Source organism: Choloepus didactylus, chromosome 6, assembly GCF_015220235.1.
Source record: "Choloepus didactylus isolate mChoDid1 chromosome 6, mChoDid1.pri, whole genome shotgun sequence".
NCBI lineage: Eukaryota > Metazoa > Chordata > Mammalia > Pilosa > Megalonychidae > Choloepus > Choloepus didactylus.
This window is the reverse complement of record NC_051312.1, coordinates 32,140,227-32,161,783: the sequence shown is the minus strand read 5'-3', so window position 1 is coordinate 32,161,783 and position 21,557 is coordinate 32,140,227. Positions and strand designations below refer to the sequence as shown.

The following is a 21,557-nucleotide window of genomic DNA, read 5'->3' as shown; positions in this document are numbered from 1 at the left end:
TGTGTTTGAACATCTTTGATTAGATGTTCCTAATTCTGTATCTCCTCTGACTTTTTACTTTGTCCTTTGACTAGGCCATATCTTACAGTTTCTTAGTACGGCTTGCAATTTTTTGCTGATATCTGGGCATCTGATTATCTTGATGAGATTATTCTGAAGGTTGGTTTCTCTCTCTTATCTAGGATTTTGTTGTTGATTGGATTTGTGTTAAGGCTCTTCTTTGACCCTTGGTTCATCAGTATTTCCCAGGCAAAACAGGGCCAGAAACCCACTCTGGAGATGCAGACCAGTTTCAGTAGGCCCTGGGGAGAACATCAGGAAAGACACCAAAAAGCCTTCATTTCAGCTCCTTGAAGGTGTGCTTTCCTTGCTTCCCTCTCAGATGGTGTTGCGTTTCAGCAACCTGTTCCCCACAGTTCTGAGAAGGCAGAGTATTTTTAGCCTTCTGGTGGCTTCTCCTCTTACACAGTGGAGACAGTGATACAGCCAGCGCCTGTCCAGGTCAGATTAAAGCAGCCAGATCCCGCCATCTAAATTCACCACCAATAGCTTGATCAGTACTGGGCCATGTCCCCCTCTGTTCTTGGGGAGAAGGGCTTCTGCGACACTCCTAGTCCTCAGCAGCCCACCAGGCAGGGACTGGGCTGACCCAGAGCTGCTTGCCTCATGGGTTGGATGGACACAGGATCAGGAGTCTTGGCACAAGGGAGTTACTCACAGTTTTTCACTACAGTTTCTCAGTCTGTTAGTTCTACTCTTCCCTGAATGCTGTGCAGTGCTCCCCTGGTCTCCAGAGCCCCAGAACAGTTATTTTGGACAGTTTCTATTAGCTGTTTTTGGAAGAGGCGTGAGCTCGGCAACTCCCTATTCCACCATTTTCCTGAAAGTCTTCCCCTTTGCTTTTTTATAGGAGTTTTATGGTTTTAGTTCTTATATATTTAGGTCTTTGATCCATTTTGAGTTAATTTTTATATTTGGTATGAGGTAGGGGTCCACTTTCATTCTTTTGCATGTAGCTATCCAGTTTTCCCAGCACCATTTGTTAGAGATTATTCTTTCCTCATTGAGTAGACTTAGCACCCTTGTCAAAAATCAGTTGGGTTCATTTCTGAACTCTTAATGAATTTGATTCCATTGATCTGTATGTCTTTCCTTGTGCCAGTACCAGACTGTTTTGATTACTGTAGCTTGTAATAAGTTTTGAAATTGGGAAGTATGAGTCCTCTGGCTTTGTTCTTTTTTCAAGATGGATTTGGCTATTCAAGGTTCCTTATCCTTCCATGTGGATTTGGTTATTGGCTTTTCCATTTCTGCAAAGATTGGGATTACACTGAATCTGTAAATTGCTTTGGGTAGAATCATATCTGTCTTAGTTTCCCAGCTGCTGAAACAAACCCCATACCATACATTGGCTTAGCAACAGGAATTTATTGCCTCATGGTTTTGAGGCTAGGAGAAGTCCAAAATCAAATTGTCAGCAAGATGATGCTTCCTCTCTGAAGGCTGTGGCATTCTCAGACTGGCTACTGGCGATTCTTGTTCCGTGGCTTTCCGTCACTTGGCAGTGTAAATGGTGGTGTCTTCTCCTTTCTATTCTGGGTTCTGTTGACTTCCAGCTTCTGGTTGCTCCCCATTGCTTCTCTATCTGTCTGACTTTAACTCTACTTATGAAGGACTCTGGTAATCCAGGTTAAAGAACCTGATTCAGTTGGTCCATACTGTAACTGAAATAACGTCTTGAAGAGTTCTTATTTACAGTGGGTCCACACGCACCAGAATGTGGAGCAAGACCAAGAACATGACCAAACTGGGGTAGACAGTTCAATCCACCACAATGTTTTAACAATGTTTCATCTTCCAATCCATGAACATGGGATGTCCTTCCATTTATCTTCCATTTATTTAGGTTTTCTTTAATTTATTTCAGTAATGTTTTGTAGTTTTCCATGTACAAGTCCTTTACATCCTTCATTAAATTTATTCCTTAGATATTTTATCATGTATACATTCTTAACACACTTGGTTCACTCCCTCATACATAACTTCTGGTCCTGTCTGAGTCCAAAGAGTGGGCTTTCCTATTGATACTCCTCTTCCAATTGTCATCATAATGCTCCCTCTGATTTTATTGGGTTGCAGTGGGGTTATCAGCTTTTGATGCTTATATGTCTGTTTCCTGCTGTCTGTGCTTCAGGGACACCATGTGGCGCATTTTTACTGGATCGTTGCTTGTGGAGGAGAAATCAAATGCCCTTCTGCATGATCTTCGAGAGATTGAGGCCTGGATCTATCGATTGCTGCGCTCGCCAGTACCCGTCTCTGGGCAGAAGCGAGTAGACATTGAGGTCCTACCCCAGGAGCTTCAGCCAGCTCTGACCTTTGCTCTTCCAGACCCCTCTCGATTCACCTTGGTGGATTTCCCATTGCACCTTCCCTTGGAACTTCTGGGTGTAGATGCCTGTCTTCAGGTGCTAACCTGCATCCTGTTAGAGCACAAGGTGAGAGGGCCCGCTTTCTAGGGGAAAAGCTTTGACATATGGCAGAGGCTAGACCATGTGCTTCTTGAAGACAGGAACTGCATCTTTTACATCTTTTGTCTCTAAGAGGTTACATGGTGCCTGGTATACAGCAGGTGCTCAGTGGGTGTGGGTTGAATTAAGGTTCTGGTATTGCGTGGGAATATATTCAGAGGGCTTGCTCTCAGCTGAATTATCCTTAAGTATTCTGACCTAACTCTCTGGAAATATCAATAGTTATGTTCCATTGAATGGTGCTGAGATGGCAGAGGGGGTGGGGGTGGGGGTGGGGGTGGGGTACAAGAACTAGGATGGTAAGGCAGTGATTCCCAAGAAGATGATAGTGGTGCTTGGGTTGGGAGGTGGCAGACAGACTGAGGCAGGGGGCAGTGGTAACTGTGGAAACCAAGCTTCTGGAGCTGGAGGAATAGTGGAACACAAATTAAACTGTGGTGTTGGAAGCTGTTTTCTCCTGAACCTTATATTCTGCTTTTGAGTGATACTTATGGTATGGCTTGTGGCAGGTGGTGCTACAGTCCCGAGACTACAATGCACTCTCAATGTCTGTGATGGCATTTGTGGCAATGATTTACCCCCTGGAGTATATGTTTCCTGTCATCCCACTGCTTCCCACCTGCATGGCATCAGCAGAGCAGGTGAGTCTTTTCTGGCTTTATCACCTCTTACTTTCCAACTTGGTCCAGCCCTGAGCAAGAGGGCACAGTGGCCAGGGAAGTCATCAGTCAGTACTGGGCCCCAGTCACTTACCATATGTGTTTGTCAACAAAATCTGATCTGACCTGTACTGATTTGGTGGCCAAACCAATGCTATTTATTTATAGCCTTTCTTTATCACAGTTAATGTTAACGATTATAGGCTACTGGCTCTAACCCTGCTGCACGTGTTACATAATGTACAGAGTGCATACCATGTTACCTTTCTAAAATCTCAAAAATTTTGAATTTTGAAACATTCCAAAACCCTTCAAGGGTTTTAGAAAAGGGATTGTAGACCTGAATTCCCTTATGTAAAAAAGTCCCGACTCAGTAAATGGGATTGACTATGCTAGGTTTTATTCTTAGTCTCTTATCCTCTTTATCCTTTCTATAGCTGCTGTTGGCTCCAACCCCGTACATCATTGGGGTCCCTGCCAGCTTCTTCCTCTACAAACTGGACTTCAAAATGCCTGATGATGTATGGCTAGTGGATCTGGACAGCAGTAGGGTGAGATCCTTGGCTGAGACATTGTAGGATCTAGGATAGGATTATGTTCTCTTTTTTCTAGATCACTTCCAGGAAGGGCATCTAAGCTGTGTTGAGTTCTATTATGAGACTCATTGAAACCATTTTTTTTTTCAATTCTGCTTTTACTTCATTGGCTGAATAGTAAATTAACCAAAAATCTCTTGGTTAGAACTCAAAGAATTACAGGATTCAGTTTTCCCTGAGTTAAGTGCCCCCCTGCAGCTTCCTAGAGCAGTAGGGCAGGCATGGTTTTGGGACCACCATATATGGTGTAGGTCATCTCCTAATGGCTTTCCTGGGCTATGGTTTCTAGTAAGATGCTGTCTTTTGATGCAGACTTGAAAAAAAAATTATATGAACATTATGCAGTGTGAATAGATTCAAAACTTTGTTAGGACACTGTCCTATGTATTCATTGTAACTTTAGCAAATACAAATAAATGTAAAGAAAAAAATGAAAACTATAATCCTATATCCCAAGATAATCACCCAATACCACTTATGTATATTTCCTTTCAGATATTTATGTATATCTCATATATGAGTGTATGTAATGTGTATGTATTCATATGTATATGATAATATCGTATATATGACTTCCTCTTCTTGCTGCTTACCATTATGTAGGAGAAACTCCTGAGCAATTCCAAGATCATGCCTATTATCTTTCCTCTTGTTCAGGTGATTGCTCCAGCCAATGCAGAAGTGCTCCCTATCCTACCAGAACCAGAATCTTTAGAGCTGAAAAAGCATTTAAAGCAGGTAATTGAGGAATGAAGAAAAGATGCTATAGGATTGCAGTAGGAAAACAGTTATTTTAAGAGCCAGTTTCCTTTCAAACTTCAAGTGGTATAGATTTTATTAGCCTCAGATGGGCAGGATAGGAAAGAAGCTTAAGGAGTGTTGCATCCCATTTCCGGATAGCAGGGTGACTATTATCTTAAAAACCACTTTTAGATTCCTTCTAATTCACTGAATACCCTACCATCCTCTAATGCTTACAATGCTATATAACACAACTCATCAATTCCCATTTCTAGTCCTGCCTGCCATTCTTTTTTTTTTTTTTTAATTCAGTTTTATTGAAATACATTCACACACCATACAATCATCCATGATATACAATCCACTGTCCACAGTATGATAACTAGTTATGCGTTCATCACCACAGTCTATCTCTGAACATTTTCCTTACATCAGAAAGAACCAGAACAAGAATAAAAAATAAAAGTGAAAAAAGAACACCCAAATCGTCCCCCCATCCCACCCCATTTGTCCTTTAGTTTTTATCCCCATTCCTCCACTCATCCATACACTAGATAAAGGGGGTGTGATCCACAAGGTCTTCACAATCACGCTGTCACCCCTTGTAATCTACATTATTATATAATTGTCTTCAGGAGTCCAGACTGCTGGGTTGGAGTTTGGTAGTTTCAGGTATTTACTTCTAGCTATTCCAATACATTAAAGCGTAAGAGGTGTTATCTATACAGTGCATAAGAATGTCCACCAGAGTGACCTCTCGACTCCATTTGGAATCTCTCAGCCACTGAAACTATTTCGTCTCATTTTGCATCCCCCTTTTGGTCAAGAAGATATTCTCAGTCCCACAATGCCGGGTCCACATTCATCCCTGGGAATCATACTCTGCGTTGCCAGGGAGATTTACACCCCTGGGAGTCGGGTCCCACGTAGAGGGGAGGGCAGCGAGTTCACCTGTCGAGATGGCTCAGTTAGAGAGAGAGAGGGCCACATCTGAGCAACAAAGAGGTACTCAGAGGGAGACTCTTACTGCCTGCCATTCTTTACAGCCTTGGAGCATATCAGTCTTGTAAAGTGGGAGTTAGTAGTTTGGTCAATCTGGCTTCTTTTATATTTTCTTCTTGAATTGGTCCCTAGGTCCCTATAGAATCCTTCCTTCTAAAGTTCCTTTCTGTAAGTTGTCCCTTAAATCTACTTTCATTGATTGATTTTCTTCTGCATGCTGAGTGCAGTACCTGAAGGGGGAAGAAAAAAACAAAAAACAAGGTTCCATTTCCTTGTCCTGCTCTCTGTGTTATGGAGGACCACCAGCAAATAGCACTGTATTTCATTTTAGGAATCCCTGCTCTCTTCTCAAGGGTCTTCAGAAATCTCAGTGTTGTATGAGGTACTTAGTAGTATCTCTAGGTGGTATCTATTTGGATTTAAGTGGGTCATTTTGTGTCATCCTTCTCTCTCTCACTTGCTTCATTACTGCTGATATAACATGCTATCTTATTACTGCAGAGTCTGGTGAGGAATGCAAGTTCAGAAATTTCTCTTAGCTGTCTTCCCTTGCTATTTCATTCCTGATGATTGCTTTAGCATGCAAGGGCTGGTATATGGAATTACACTTTCAATGCTCGTAAGAGCTAAGATCCTTGGGCCCAATGACCCTGTGCTCTAACCCTGGCTACTTAAAGTTGGTCCATAGACTGGCAGCATCAGCATCACCTGGGCTTGTTAAAAATGCAGAATCACCCAGACCTATTGAAGTAGAATCTGCATTTTAACATCTTTAGGTTATTCCTATGTTCGTTAAAGTTTGGGCACTGCTGGTCTAGACTAGTGATTTTCACACTGCTCCATGGACCCTCATAGGGGCTAATTTAAGTTGGGACTACTAAGCCCTGAGGCTCTGGTTCCTCATGTCCTTGAGCCTATGTACTTGTGCCCTTCAGAGATGCTCTATTTTTACATGTTTCAGTTGTTTATATTGCCACATAACGTTTCAATTGAAAAACAAGACTTCATGGTTTAAGTTTGAAAACCATTGCCCTGGACTTCAGATTTGATCAAGTTGCTTTGAGCTAGGTTGGCTTGAGCTGGAGAGCTACAAAATTACGATTAGTTTTCAAAAACTAAAAATTTGGATTTCTAGCTCAAAGAGTAAGGTTCTGAAACAGGTTGGCCATAATTTGCAACTTAGTACTGTTCTTTGTTGCAGAACTTTTTCAGCAGAGGGTATGATGTAGAAACTTTAAGAAGGCTGTTTCCTAGGAGATGATATTGGCTGGTCTCCCAGGAATCTGTTTTCTATGGGGATTTCTTTTTCTTCCACAGGCTCTAGCCAGCATGAGTCTCAACACTCAGCCCATCCTCAATTTGGAGAAATTTCATGAGGGCCAGGAGATCCCACTTGTCTTGGGAAGGCCTTCTAGTGACCTGCAGTCCACTCCTTCCACTGAATTCAATCCACTCATCTATGGCAATGATGTGGATTCTGTGGATGTTGCTACCAGGTAAGACCAAGCACAGTCTGCAATCATGAGTTCTTAAATTGGTCTCTTTGCTCTTTAAGTGATCTTGGGGCAGACTACTTCCCTGAGCCAGTTTCTTTATATAAAAGATGGGTATGATATTTGGCTCATATTTGTCATCTCAGTAAAAGCAAGGAGGAAATAGCTCATTATACTCTTGGGCCTTTCAGGCCTTTGGTGAAGAGAGAGATTGATGATTTTTGAAGATATCTCTTCCTTTGATGTTGGAAGCCTGTTGAGTGATGGCTGTGAGAGGTGGTCTAAGACCTTGAATCTAAGCCTCCTTACCCTGCAAGGTATGGGACTCAGATGATCTCACCGCCCCCTTCTTTCCCAGAGTGGCCATGGTGCGTTTCTTCAACTCCCCCAACGTGCTGCACGGCTTTCAGATGCACACACGTACCCTGCGTCTCTTCCCTCGGCCTGTGGTAGCTTTTCAAGCTGGCTCCTTTCTAGCTTCACGTCCCCGTCAGACTCCTTTCGCCGAGAAATTGGCCAGGACTCAGGCTGTGGAGTTCTTCGGAGAATGGATCCTTAATCCCACCAACTATGCCTTTCAGCGAATTCACAACAGTGAGTGCCTCTGTCCTCTGCTCCTACTGCCTTCTGCCTTTGCCCTTCAGATTGCTCTTCTTTTTGCCTTTTCCCTTTATCATCTTTGAACTGCCCGTTCCACTCCTGTTTTACTTTAGACTTTTTCCTACTTTTCTTTTATGTTCTACTTGCCTCCCCGCACACCCCAACCTCCCTGCTGCTAATGCTTTTTTTTTTTTAATTCCCTCTTGGATAGGTATGTTCGATCCAGCACTGATTGGTGACAAACCAAAGTGGTATGCTCATCAGCTGCAGCCCATCCATTATCGAGTCTATGATAGCAATTCTCAGCTGGCTGAGGCACTGAGTGTGCCACCAGAACGTGCCTCTGACTCTGACCCAACTGATGACAGGTGAGCAGTCTCTCATGGCAGCAGATCAGTTTTTGAAGGCAAGGAAACTCTCGTAGCCCTTATTTAACACAGTGGGGCAGAATCTCAGAGGGTTTAGATCAGTCTTTGAGGCCTTGGATTTTATTTTGACTTGTTGCTTTTTTCTTGGCTTCCTTGTTCTATTTTGTTCCCTGGTCTTGAGGTAGGAGTGTTCCCTTTTTATTTTGCCTAATGCTGATTGCTGGTTCTTTTCTCTGCCCCTGTTTTCTGGGTTTCCTCCTCTTCACTCTGCAGTGGTAGTGATAGTATGGATTATGATGACTCAAGTTCTTCCTACTCATCCCTTGGTGACTTTGTCAGTGAGATGATGAAATGTGACATCAATGGTGATACTCCTAGTAAGTGTACTTGGGGAAATTGGCCAGCTCTGGGCAGGGTCTAGGGTTCTGGGGTGGGATGGTCTGTACCTGCCACCCTTGGGTTTTGGCAGATGTGGATCCTCTGACGCACGCGGCACTGGGGGATGCCAGTGAGGTGGAGATTGATGACCTTCAGAACCAGAAGGAAGCAGAAGAGCCTGGCCCAGACGGCGAGAACTCCCAGGAAAACCCCCCACTGCGCTCTAGCTCCAGCACCACCACCAGCAGTAGCCCCAGCACTGTCATCCACAGAGCCAACTCTGTACGTGAGGACTTGGAGGGGTGGGCGATGAGGACTTGGAGGGGTGGGCGAGCGAGAGCTGCTTGGGATGTGGGCCTCATCTCCATTAGGAAAGCCATGTTGTAGCCATTAATTTGTCTCTTTCCTCACAATCTTCCTGGCTTCCTTTCCTTAGGCCCTACAGTTTAGGGCCTATCAGAAACGGTTTAGACCCCAGAAGGAGGTCATCAGGTTTTGTTCAGGGTGTAGCTAAGGTCCCCGTTACGTAGTTCATGACGGCAGCAAGTAGGGGTATCACAGAGATTTTTTCCCCATGGGATAGGAATCTGACAGGCCAGGCATTACCCAGCCAAACTGAGATTACAGAAAGGCATCACTGGGCACCAGGTGACTTTTTTTTTTAATGTGGTCCTTAGGAACCTGCTGACTCCACAGAGATGGATGATAAGGCAGCAGTGGGCGTCTCCAAGCCCCTCCCTACCGTGCCTCCCAGCGTTGGCAAATCGAACATGGACAAGCTTCAGACAGAAATTGGAGAGGGGTCAGTGCGCCGGCCAACCTATGACAATCCATACTTCGAGCCCCAATATGGCTTTCCCCCTGAGGAAGATGATGATGAGCAGGGGGAAAGTTACACTCCCCGATTCAGCCAACATGTCAATGGCAATCGGTGAGAGCCTGGGGATCCCTTCTAGACGGGTGACTGAAGGACCTCACTAAAGTGGACCCTGGGTGAGGGTTAATCAGAAAGTCTGAGAAGTCTGAGTGCTCTCACGGTCCTGCCATCCCTAAGGGTGGTGCTCTGACCTAGGGATTGAAGAATTGTGGGAAGGGAGAGGTGCCTGCAGTGTAGCTTAAGGCGCACACTCCCAAGATTAGCTCCCCTGCCTGGGGCTCACAGGTGCCACTGTGCAGTTCCAAGGGCTCAAAGGCTGCTGCGGCCCAACAGCTTGAAACTGGCAAGTGACTCAGACGCAGAGTCAGACTCTCGAGCAAGCTCTCCCACCTCCACTGTCTCCAACAACAGCACCGAGGGCTTCGGGGGCATCATGTCCTTTGCCAGTAAGTGCCTTAAGGTCTCTCATTCTTCCGGTCCATTTTCTCTACAGTGGGGCCTGGCTACAGCAAATGTTGCTTAGACTTTAGATGGAGGGCTGAGTTGGCATTACCAAGCCCCAACTCAGATCATTTGGATGATATTGAATAAGGTATTTTCAGATGAGGTCAATAAAGGACAAGGACAGATTTGTCATTATCTTTACACCTGGAGGTTTGGTCTATTTTTGAGAAGATAGCTGAAAAATATGCATTATATTAAAAAATCACACATCTGTACATATATTTTGTGTAAATATTTTGGTCACTTCTGGTTTGGGTATATATCTAATAGCTTCTTTGCCTGATGAGGGACTTTTTTATAGCATGTTTTGAAATCTATATGAGATTGACTTTTGTACATAGAGAATATTTCTAGATACAAGGGGTGGTGTCAAAGACTGAAGATAGAGAAGGGACTAGAGAGAGCCGACATAGGGGATAACTGGGATCGCTAGTGTTTTCGGAGGTCGGGGACAGAACCAACTTTAGCCCAGTGGCACAGTTACTCCTGGTTTTCATGCTGCATTAGCAGGGCATGATGCACTGGGCTATTATCACAGGTGGTAGTTAGAGGAAGTTGTTCCTGGGTCACAAGCAATCCTGGCAGTGGCTCCTTTGTTTATGTTAAGTTAAACTTGATCCTTTCCAAGATAGAGGTGCTGGGATTTTATTTGCCGAGGAGGGAGGTAAAGATGATACAGTCATTAAAGTGCAATATTGTGATTGTTTACACCCCCTAACTCATGGTTTTCACACCCTCTCATTGATAGGCAGCCTGTATCGGAACCACAGCACAAGTTTCAGTCTTTCCAACCTCACACTGCCCACCAAAGGTGCCCGAGAGAAGACCACACCCTTTCCTAGTCTGAAAGGTAACTGCAGCTGCCCTTTTGCCAAACCAGGATTCTCTGGGAATTATTTGAGGCCCGTGGTGCTTGTCAGGAGCCCTGTGTATGATGAATCATTTGACCTGGCTGTTTCCCCTCATGTCGCTTCTCATGGCTTTCCCTGCACACCATGGGTTCTTGATAGTTGTCAGACGGGAACTATCTTTGTGGCTAAAGAAAAGGCCGTTATGTCATTTAGAATAATGACGTCTGAGATGTCTGCTGCTTCTGGAGGGAACTTTGTCAGATGTACATGATTAACAAAGGGATCCTCAGGTACCACCAGCCTGGTCCACCTGCCCGAATGTCAGAATGAACTCCATCCTGAGTCACTGGTCCACCAGAGGACGGTTGTGGAGAGTCTGGCAGTGTTCAATGTAAAAGCCTCTTAGGTTGGCTACGTGTCAACTTAGAACCTATAGAGGACCAGGTAGTATTTGTTGGCTTCTAGAGTAGTAAGACTTTACATGAATTTCATTTGTGATCACTGACAGTTTGAGGGACTCTTCTGAATTTAATCTGACTTTAGTTTGTTTTCTCTGCATATTGTGCTGGTATTTAATTATGGTAGGAATTACAGTGAGAAGCAATGCCACGTATTCTTTAACTGACTCCTCGTCCCCAGTGATTAAAAATGCCGGGAGTCTAAGGAATGTTCCTTGGTGGGGATGGGAAAATAGGATCGAAGGGCAAAAGGACCTCTTAATTAGTGGTATAGGGACTTAAATAGCCCTGCTACAGTGAATCCACACATGGCTGGTGGTTAGGGATGGAAAGGTGTTAGTGTCACTGGCTTTCTCTTTGATACATATGAAGAGGAGAGCAATTGATAACTCTTCCATTGCATGCTGATGCTTCATCTGATTTGATGTGCTTATACCTCCTGCCCACCTCCCATCCTTACCCCCCACAACCCCTCCTCACACCCATGACAGTGTCTGCAAGATGGGACCCTCCCCTCTGCATACCTGCAAGCCCTCTGGACCCCTGTGCTGGATGTTCCATGAAAGCCGGTGGTCCCTCCTTCATGCATGTGCCTGTGGAATACCCAGAGGCTCCTGTGTCATTTACCCTGTCCATAAAGCTTTGCAAGGCCACAGTCTTAACGGATGGCCTTTCCTACAGCCTTGTTTGCCTCCTGATCACCTGGATCAGGCTTCCAGCTCTGAGGTGCCCAAGAAGCAAGGTTATGTGCACTCTTCAAGCTTTGTGAGAATGCTCAAATGATCTGACTTACGGCTTCATTGAGGGGTATAGGGATTGGGGTATCATGGTGCACCTACTAATTGTGTATTTTGTGTCCCAGTATTTGGGCTAAATACTCTAATGGAGATTGTTACTGAAGCCAGCCCCGGGAGTGGCGAAGGTGGGTCTCGCCTGTGAGCTGTGCATGATCTTTTTTTTTCCTAGCCTCTTCCGTGCCTGCCTGAGGGCCATCCTCCTCATGGAGCAAGCGGCATCACATGAGTGACCTGCCTTGCCCCGTCCCCTGTGACACCCGTGCTTGCCCATGGGGCCTGCTGCTGGTGCATGTGGAGTGGCCTGAGTCTCCATCCCCACCTCCTCCACATTGCCATGGCTGGTTTATACCTGTGTGTGATGCCCTGGTGCCACCTTCACCCAGCCCTGCAGGGGAATGGGTGTGGAACATGGTTACCCAGAGCTGTGCTAACGCTAGCTACTGAACTATGATAGTGATGTCTCTCATTCCTACCTTCCCGGCTTATAGGAAACAGGAGGGCCTTAGTGGATCAGAAGTCATCTGTCATTAAACACAGCCCAACAGTGAAAAGAGAGCCTCCGTCACCCCAGGGCCGATCCAGCAATACTAGGTAATAAATGGCAGAGCTGTTTTAAAATTTCTTGGGTAGAGGTAGTGATTCCTAGACAGAACTTTAGGGATGCTCAGGAGTGGGAGAAAAGCTCTCAGTAGGGTAGACAAAATGAATTTCCTGCCAGCACTTCCCATTCTGCCTCAATCCCAGGCATGCATAGTAGCTTACACTGTTAAGGTGAAACAGCAGTGGTGGGTACTTGGGCACACCGGGTTATCTGGAGAGGTGGGAAATGTGCTGGACTTGGCCATTTGGAGACTTGCTTTTGTGTTTTGCCCCTGGAGGCAAATATCTAGTCTGGTGTAAGGGGGGATCTGCCACAAAGGAGCTGATGACCACAGTGGTAGTGTGTGGACTCCGTAGTGAGAACCAGCAGTTCCTGAAGGAGGTTGTGCACAGTGTGCTGGATGGCCAGGGAGTTGGCTGGCTCAACATGAAAAAGGTGCGGCGGCTGCTGGAGAGTGAGCAGCTGCGAGTCTTTGTCCTGAGCAAGCTGAACCGCACAGTGCAGTCAGAGGAGGATGCCCGGCAGGACGTCATCCCAGATGTGGTCAGTGTTTGGAGTTGGGAATTGGAATCAACTGGCAGGTGGGATGTGGGCACCAAAGGCAATTTGGCCTACTCTAGCCCCTGGGTTATTGTTGCAGGAGATCAGCCGAAAGGTGTACAAGGGAATGTTGGACCTGCTCAAGTGCACAGTCCTCAGTCTGGAGCAGTCCTATGCCCATGCAGGCCTGGGTGGCATGGCCAGCATCTTTGGGCTTCTGGAGATCGCCCAGACCCACTACTACAGTAAAGGTAGGGATTGTGCCAGCAGGACTTCATGCCATCTGCCACGCTCCAACTTGTCTCCAAAAGAGAGTGAACTTACTTGTCAGATTTCCCAACAAGCTGCTTCCCATCAGGCTTCGGGATTTTATTTTCTAGTGCATATTTATACTTTGCAGGTATTTCTCCATCATAAAAAGAAGATGTCAGCTTTCCTTGTGCTTCTTCCATTCCATACCCTCCTGATCCTTGCTTCTCCCACCTCATTTCCATACCTTGCTTCCCACATACTGACCTCTTTTGACCACTTCCTTTATTTGTTCTTTTCCTCAGAACCAGACAAGCGGAAAAGAAGTCCAACAGAGAGTGTAAATACACCAGTTGGCAAGGATCCTGGCCTGGCTGCCAGGGGGGACCCAAAGGCTATGGCTCAGTTGAGAGTTCCCCAGCTGGGACCTTGGGCACCAAGTGCTGCAGGAAAGAGTCCTAAGGAACTAGACACCAGGAGCTTAAAGGAAGAGAATTTTGTAGCATCTATTGGTATGTATACCTGTGTTTGGTGTGGCGGAGGGGTCCTGGCTTCTTAAATATCCCTCCCCAACTCTCAGTTCATCCAGAATCCTGCTTTTCTCTTCCCCATGCTTTGCTTTACAGAGAGGGAGATAGGTCTGTATCCATTTCAAATGGCATTTCTTTATATTTTCCTATCTCTTATGTTTGGTTTACAGTCACACCCACCTACACCTTAGATGAAGAACAGAAGTTTGGTTTAGGGGGCTTTAGTAAGGCTTTGGGCAGGGAATCTGAGACGTATTCCTGGATCCCTCTTTTTATTTACATCTGGATTTCTTCGTCCACATTGTAGGGAGGCTGTGTGAGCTCCTGGAAGCTATGAGGAAGTTTATAGATGCAACTTGGGGCTATAAGATTATGGTCATCTGCATCCCTGAGCTGTTTTCCCTCATTCAGCCATTCCACTGCCCTTGAATTCTTGCTCCTCTGGAAGTTTCCCAGTAGCCCCACTTCCCTGGGGTCTGGATCTCAGATGTATGATTCTGAGTCAGCTCTTCTTTAAACCCTTCCTTGCTGGACTTGGTTAAGAGCTTGCTTTGCATTTGGTGTTTCTCCATCCCACTAAGGCAGTGCCTTAGTGAGCTGTCTGGGTGTCTTGTCTGTTTAGCTCACTCCCTACTTGCAGACCTTGAGTCTTCTAGGTTATGTCTTTCTTCTGGTTTTAGGTCCCTGGGCAATATGCTTCCAGCTGATTCCTCTTTTCCACAACCGTTATGCTCTTATAACTGGCAATGAGGAACCCGTTTCCTTTTTAGGGGAGCTATATTGTCTAGCCCAGTATAATATTGTCCTAGAGGCAGTCAACCCTGGCTTTTTCCCTGCCTGGTATAACATTCTAGTAAGTCTGGGGGTCTGGGGTTTTAGTCCTGTATCTGCCCCCAACTAAGAATGTGACTTTGAACAAATCACTTCCCCTCTCAGGATCCCTATCCCCTCGTCTATGAAATGAGATCAGGCTAAGGTACCTCTGAAGTTCTTTCCAGGAAAAGAATTGCTGTTATCAGCGTTCTGTCTTCTTTACCCCTATTAAGATGCTGTCCTTGACCATTTTATGTTCCCTCTCACCTCTACCAGAAGAAAGAACTTAGTTTCCATTTACCTTCCCAGATCAGTTGAAATGACTAGCTCATTGGCCAGGTAAAAGCATTTTCCCAGATGACTGGCTAAGAATGGGTCTCTTGGTAGGGCAGGCACTGAGTTTGAGAGTGAGTTGTGTTTTGTTTTTGTTTTGTTTTTCCCTTTTTTGTTGTTTTTGTTGTTGGTAACAACAAGGAGGGATGCTACCTGCCTGCATGAGCTGGCCTCTGTCCAATCCAGCAAATGACACAGATGTATGCTCATGCTTCTGAAATCCTTTGGCTGCTTGAAGTAATAACCTATATTCTCTGGAATCTTTAAAAATTCCTGTTCCCCAGAAAGGAAAGCTCATTTGGCAAAGAAAATATGATGTTGGTGGGAAATTTACACTGATCTTAAGTTACACAATCTTGAGTGAATTCTCCAGCTTCTTTAGGATCAGTTTCCTTGTACTAAGATGAAGGAGCTTGATTAAGGGCCCTTCCAGCTCTAACGTTCTGCAGGGTTTTTACTGCCACAAGGGGATTAGGATTAGAAATTTGGAGTCTTTAATTCATGAGTTTGGGGGAAGGCATTGGATCTCTTGATTTCCCTCCTCAAAAATGAAGGTCTTTTTATCTCTTGATTTGTAATCCCGTGCCTGAGACTGAATCAGCTTGGGGTGGGTGGGTTTCCATTTCGTCTGTCTGACCAGCCTCTGACTCTCTCTGTCTTTCTCTCCTGCTTGCATTGCATCTGGGGTAGAATTGTGGAACAAGCACCAGGAAGTGAAAAAGCAAAAAGCTTTGGAAAAACAGAGTAAGGAACAAATGCCCCTCCCTGTTCCCAAGTCTCCCATACCTGCCAACTCCCCAGGCCCAGTTGGGGCAGGCTCCCTTTGTCAGCCCCACCCAAAATTTGCTCTTGGGGGGTATTTGGAATGAAAGCAGGTAGGTGGTATATGACATAGATACGTGGCTTGTAGGCTGCTTTTTTTCCCACTCCCTTCCCCTCATGATAATTAGGCTGTGATCAGGGTGTCTACTGAGTAAAATCCCTTAGAACTTGGTTCTCTGTTTCTTCAGAGTTGGTGGGGAGAATGTTTGCCCACTTTGGTTTCCCTCATTGGCTGAGATCTCCCTCACCCATTGGAAGGCCTGTGGGCACAGTTGGCAGAGATGGTTGCTCTCCCTCCGTGTTGAGTCTGTAGCTGCCCGACTCTCTCTGGTGCTTGCCTAGGCACGCTTTCTTGCTTTCTGTCATTCTGTCCTTCTGCCATACCATTGTTGGTGGGTGGGAGAAAATGGGGTGGTTTTTGTCTCAGATTTAGAAGTTGTAGGGTGGGGGTAGGCAGTACCCAGTATTTATCCCACTGGGCCTAACCTTTTCTAGTCCCTTGAGAGACTTCTGTTTGGGCACCACCGAGTGGCCTGGGGATCCTTAATATGATCACAGGCACTATTGAAGCTCTGAGTGCAGTGGAATATGCTTTAGACATTTGTTTCTGGAACCTTTATGTTTTAGGGTGATTTGCCCAGAATTTTCTCAGGTTGAAAAGATGGCTGCAGAACTCCTTGAGACCAGGTCTAATTTGTCTTAGCTGGTTCTTAAGGCATCTGGGGACTTCTTCTTCCAGTGGGTCCTGAGAAGGGGCAGTTCCTGGAAAGGTGACTGGGACTTGCTGACCAGTCTGGGTGCAGGCTGTGCTGCTGTCCCACTGCCTTCTCCAACCTGCCCCTTTCCTGTGTATACTGAGTCACAAGAAGTCTTCTCCTACTCAGGGCCTGAAGTGATCAAGCCTGCCTTTGACCTTGGTGAGACAGAGGAGAAAAAGTCTCAGATCAGCGCAGACAGCGGTGTGAGCCTGACATCTGGTTCCCAGGTTTGTGATGACCTTGTTGAGAATTTTGAGGTTCAGATTTGCTATCTCAGATACTTCTTTAAGTTTAAAACAAAAAAAAATGACACAGTCACAGAAATGTAGTTATTTTAGGTTATTTGTTTCTCTTATTTCTTTGTCCGGTTATAGTTGGTTAATTTTCTTGGAGTATGGTGGGAACATGTTGGAAGAAATATAGTTATTTTAGGTTTCTTTTTCTTATTTGTTTTGGTTTTGTTTGAAATGTATTTTTTTTATTTTTTGATAAAGTTAAAAAATAAAAAAAGTTAAAAAAATAATTAAAAAAATAAAATCTTAGAAAAAAAATAAAACAACATAAATGACCAATAATAGGGGAATGATGAAATAAATATAATATATCCATGTAATATAATCTTGATAGCATTAAAGATTGTGTTTTCAGAAATTTAGTGATATGGGAAAATGTATACAAATCTATATACAGGATGATTTTCTTGTGACCCCTCTTGTTGATGATAACAGAAGGCTGGGGGGTGGTACCATATGTCTTTGGGAAACCGAGAGCAGATTGGACATCCCTCTAATGTGCCTGCGTCCCTGTGTCTTACTTCAGAGGACTGATCCAGACTCTGTCACTGGTGCGAGTCCAGCTGTAATGATCCGAAGCTCCAGTCAGGATTCCGAAGTTAGCACCGTGGTAGGGGAACACCACACTGGCATCTTGGTGGGTGGGGTGCAGCTTTCCACTCTGGAAAGGGGCAGTTATTTTCTCCTTTGGAGGCCATTCTTGGCCTCAGGCCAGCTCGTTTCTCCTGGTGGAGATGTTTACCTGTCATAGGTCTGTGTTGGGGGGAACAGACCCTGAGCGTCTGTCCAGGCTTCTCCACCTTATACAGAAGGTACTTCGAGAGGCCATCTGACACACCAGATGCTTTTTCATGGCAGCAGAGCCCTCTCACAGCCTGGCTTTCTGGGGCCCCTCCTGGGGGAATGTCCCTTACTACCTTTCTTCCTTTCCAGGTGAGTAATAGTTCCGGAGAGACTCTCGGAGCAGACAGTGACCTGAGCAGCAACGCCGGTGATGGACCGGGTGGCGAGGGCAGTGCCCACTTGGCAAGCTCCCGGGGCACTTTGTCCGATAGTGAAATTGAGACCAACGTTGCCACGAGTGCCATCTTTGTAAGCTATATTTACTAACCGAGGAAGACCATTTCTTTAATTGCCCTTGGGGGTGGAGGTAGGGGCATAGGGAGAAGGGGTGGCTGGGTGGAGGGGTATGGGGGTGGCAGGGGAAAGGTTTGTTAGAAAAGAATGAAAAGGGAAAATAAGGAGGAAAAGATGAAGAAGGGAATGGATAATCCTTGTGTATTTGGCTTTAAAGAGCCTATTTCTTAAGGTTTTACTTGCAGTCATTTGATGATTTGGGGCTTTTAGAGTACTCCCCTGAAACGCTGATGAGTTAGTCTCCCTGCCCAGCCAGATTCGGACTGAGAATCCTATGTAATAATAACCCCTGTATTTAAAATAGACGAAACAGTCCCTTTGTGTAATGTCAGCGTAATTACAGCTCTCCTTTAGTCTACCTATTTCTGCGGACTGGTCCTCTTTTTTGTTGTTGGGACTCTATGTAGCCCCTTAAAATAGCATTTCTTTTGGAAATTCCTGAGGATCATTTGAAGTTTTCATTCACTGATAAACATCTACTAAGTGTTTACTGAGTGCCAGATTCTGTACTAAAGAAACAAGGTTGAATAAGGCATGATTTCCACTTGCAGGAAGTTTGCAGTTTAGTAGATTGCTATGAATAGTCTCCTCTGACAGGTGAAGGGGAAGAAAGCCTTGAGAAACAGAGAACTTGCCCTAGGCTACACAACAAGCCAATGAAATTAATTCTTTTCAGTCCTTGCCTGAAACACAGTGCTTTTCAGTATATACACACCCTCTTTAGGCAGTGTTAAACATTCTGATACAGTTGCTACTTTATTAGAGATGAGAGGGGATACTCTCCACAAGAGCTCATTGGTCTTATATTGGGTTTTTAGAGAGAATGGAGTATGGAATTTAAATGAAATCGAGTATTTAACACTGCGGATCATTCCCACCCCCGGGGCTTTCTAGATATCTGTTTCTAATAGAACAAGTAAAGTCCCAGAGTGTGGGCGGGAGGAGGCTTGAGAGCCCCCAGAGCCAGTCAAGTTAATGGGCTTTAACTCCTCTTCTTTTTAAAAATTTATTTTAAAAAATTTTCTCCCAAAACTTTATTATGATAATTTGTAAACATGCAGAAAGGTTGGAAGAATTGTGCAATGAACACCCATATACCTACACCCAGATTCCTCAGTTCTTAACATTTTGCTAGACATGCTTTACTAGGTATCTATTTTGCTAGCCATCTTGAATCTAAACAGTATAGGATTTTTGTTGTTGTTACCTTCCTTCCTTCTTCTCTTCCTTCCCTTCCTTCCTTCCTTTCAATAAGAGTATTTTAATCCTTCCAGTGTGCTTTCATCCTGGACACTAAAATAAATATTATGGAGTAGCAGTCCTGCAAGAACCCCTCAGCTGTGTGCTATCTTTTCTGGCACCTTCCTGGGACAAATTCTTACTTGTCCTGGACTGGTGGACAAGGGCTCTTTGTACAGTTGAGTTGCTGAGAGCACTTATCCAAATTTCTTGGCCCCAAACAGGGTGTTTTAGCAAGGAATAGATTCTCTTAAGTTGTTGTGGTCCTCTGAATAAAGTATTGCACTATGAACCAGGTGACTGGTGTTTAGTCACACATTTGCCTGATAACCTTTGATCAGTTGCTTCTCTGCTTACTGTTTCATCTGTTGTGAAATGGGCATGGTATTGCCTACCTCTTACCTAACGGAAAATCTTTTCTGGATGAATAGAAAGTTTAGTATGGCAGAAGTGGCAGATAAAGTTAGTGACATTTCTAAGGGGCAGTAAGAGACATAGAAAAGAGAAAATGAACATTAATCGAATGCCAACAATGTGCCAGGCACTGTTAACTGCTTTATATGTATTTTTAAATTTAATCCTCAAAACAGTCCTATGAGGTAGGTAATAGAACCTTCATTTTCCAGATGAGAAAGACAAGGCTCAGAGGAGCCAAGTTTCTTGCCTAAGGTCACATAGCTAATAAGAGGCGGGAATCTGCACACAGGTCAGCCTGGCTTCAACCCTTGTGTTCTTTCCACTGTGCCACAGTGCTACAGAGAATTTGCCTGGTTTTTTAGAGAAAAGAGTCTTATAGAGACCAAGGAATAAAGGTAAGTCAAAATGATAATTTGATCGCATGATTTAGGAGGTGGTAACAGAAAGCAGGATTATCAAATTGGCTTTTGGTCAAATTCTAGAGGCAGGCAAAGTAGCAGAAGCAGGGCTGCTGGAGTATATATGCTGCTAGTGGATGGTGACTGGTGTGTGAGCCTCTTAATGAGCTGCTTGATTTTCTTTGCCTTATGCATTTGTGCCTCTGGCAGCTAACCTGTCACGTCTTCTCTCTAGGGTAAAGCCCACAGCTTGAAGCCAAGCGTCAAGGAGAAGCTGGTGGGCAGCCCAGTTCGCTCTTCTGAAGATGTAAGCCAGCGGGTCTATCTCTATGAGGGACTCCTAGGTGAGAAACAGACTGAGAAGTCCCTGTGCTCTGGAAGAAAGCTGGGCTCAGCCAGGGGGTAGGGCAGCACTGATCAAACAGCTGCTTGGCTGTTTGGTGGTCTCAGTGGCTGGTATTAGATGGCATTTTTACATCTGCAGGTGACTTACTGGGTTTGGAAAAAGCAGTGGGTAGAAACTAGAAGAGATAGTATTTTGGTATTAATCAATAGCCTCTGTCTTTCTTCCTTTCTTTTCTTTCTTGCTACCATGGTCCCTCCTGCTCACAAATTGGCAGGAAGGGACAAAGGATCCATGTGGGACCAGTTAGAGGATGCTGCTATGGAGACCTTTTCTATAAGTAACCACCTTTCTGTGTGTGTTGTGTTTATACCTCCACCTTGGGTGGGACTGGGCCTCACTTGGAGGCAGCTGGGGCCGGTGGCAGGAAGATTAAATCTGGGGTAGAGGGGCTTATGCTTCCTTTGTCCTGGAGTTTGTAATTACTCCCTTTCCTCTGGACTTTATTCTTTATTTTGCTTTGGTAGCTATGTTATTTATATATTAAACAAGCCCCTTTTAAAAAACTCTATTCTTCACAGGCAAAGAGCGTTCTACCTTATGGGACCAAATGCAGTTCTGGGAAGATGCATTCTTAGATGCTGTGATGCTGGAGAGAGAAGGGATGGGTATGGACCAGGGTCCACAAGAAATGATTGACAGGTATGGGGCTTAGGAAACCCTTGGGAATAGGCCAATTCTGCCTCTTCCCAGTTTATTCTGTGATCTCCTACCTGGGAGCTGATTTGTCTCGGGTCTTCTCCTCAGATACCTGTCCCTGGGAGAACATGATCGGAAACGCCTGGAGGATGATGAAGATCGCTTGCTGGCCACACTTTTGCACAACCTCATCTCCTATATGCTGCTGATGAAGGTAATGTCAGTTTTGCTGCTCCTGCTGCTGGAGGTGCAAGGCTTGTTCTTACTGCCTAAATTCTGAGGCAGCGAGACATCTGTCAGAGCCTCTTACTAAGGCTTTCTTCGTGATGGAAAGTCTGAGGTCTGTCAGCTCACACATCATCCATTTATCAGAAGTTGCCAGGCTGTTTTGCGAAGGAATGTTGTGAAGGTGATGATTCCATACCAATTGTTTATTTTGACTTTTAAATTGGCTCCCTTTGCTAAGTAGTTTTAAGATGCAAATAAAGTTCCCCATAGAATACAACAAATTAAAAAAATATATTTTTAAA

General features: G+C 44.9%; 1 protein-coding gene across 50 annotated transcripts in view; it reads left to right on the top strand.

Moving 5' to 3' along the window:
- Positions 1 to 21,557, top strand: part of MADD (MAP kinase activating death domain) — a 117,113-nt gene that overhangs the window by 80,073 nt on the left and 15,483 nt on the right. For 3 of the 50 annotated variants that reach the window (XM_037838539.1, XM_037838508.1, XM_037838509.1), the window contains exons 4-28: positions 2,195 to 2,498; positions 3,041 to 3,172; positions 3,628 to 3,741; positions 4,444 to 4,524; positions 6,847 to 7,025; positions 7,381 to 7,616; positions 7,834 to 7,990; positions 8,264 to 8,367; positions 8,460 to 8,650; positions 9,046 to 9,299; positions 9,552 to 9,691; positions 10,498 to 10,599; positions 11,921 to 11,980; positions 12,344 to 12,446; positions 12,813 to 12,999; positions 13,097 to 13,247; positions 13,551 to 13,757; positions 15,612 to 15,665; positions 16,628 to 16,728; positions 17,321 to 17,392; positions 17,728 to 17,886; positions 20,221 to 20,329; positions 20,606 to 20,668; positions 20,910 to 21,030; positions 21,136 to 21,241. In XM_037838539.1, coding sequence (XP_037694467.1) covers positions 2,195 to 2,498; positions 3,041 to 3,172; positions 3,628 to 3,741; positions 4,444 to 4,524; positions 6,847 to 7,025; positions 7,381 to 7,616; positions 7,834 to 7,990; positions 8,264 to 8,367; positions 8,460 to 8,650; positions 9,046 to 9,299; positions 9,552 to 9,691; positions 10,498 to 10,599; positions 11,921 to 11,980; positions 12,344 to 12,446; positions 12,813 to 12,999; positions 13,097 to 13,247; positions 13,551 to 13,757; positions 15,612 to 15,665; positions 16,628 to 16,728; positions 17,321 to 17,392; positions 17,728 to 17,886; positions 20,221 to 20,329; positions 20,606 to 20,668; positions 20,910 to 21,030; positions 21,136 to 21,241 — 3,487 coding nt within the window. Of the gene's footprint in view, positions 1 to 2,194; positions 2,499 to 3,040; positions 3,173 to 3,627; positions 3,742 to 4,443; positions 4,525 to 6,846; positions 7,026 to 7,380; positions 7,617 to 7,833; positions 7,991 to 8,263; positions 8,368 to 8,459; positions 8,651 to 9,045; positions 9,300 to 9,551; positions 9,692 to 10,497; positions 10,600 to 11,920; positions 11,981 to 12,343; positions 12,447 to 12,812; positions 13,000 to 13,096; positions 13,248 to 13,550; positions 13,758 to 15,611; positions 15,666 to 16,627; positions 16,729 to 17,320; positions 17,405 to 17,727; positions 17,887 to 20,220; positions 20,330 to 20,605; positions 20,669 to 20,909; positions 21,031 to 21,135; positions 21,242 to 21,557 lie in introns of all 50 variants that reach the window. The other 47 variants (XM_037838536.1, XM_037838507.1, XM_037838505.1 and 44 more) reach the window with 29 other exon arrangements.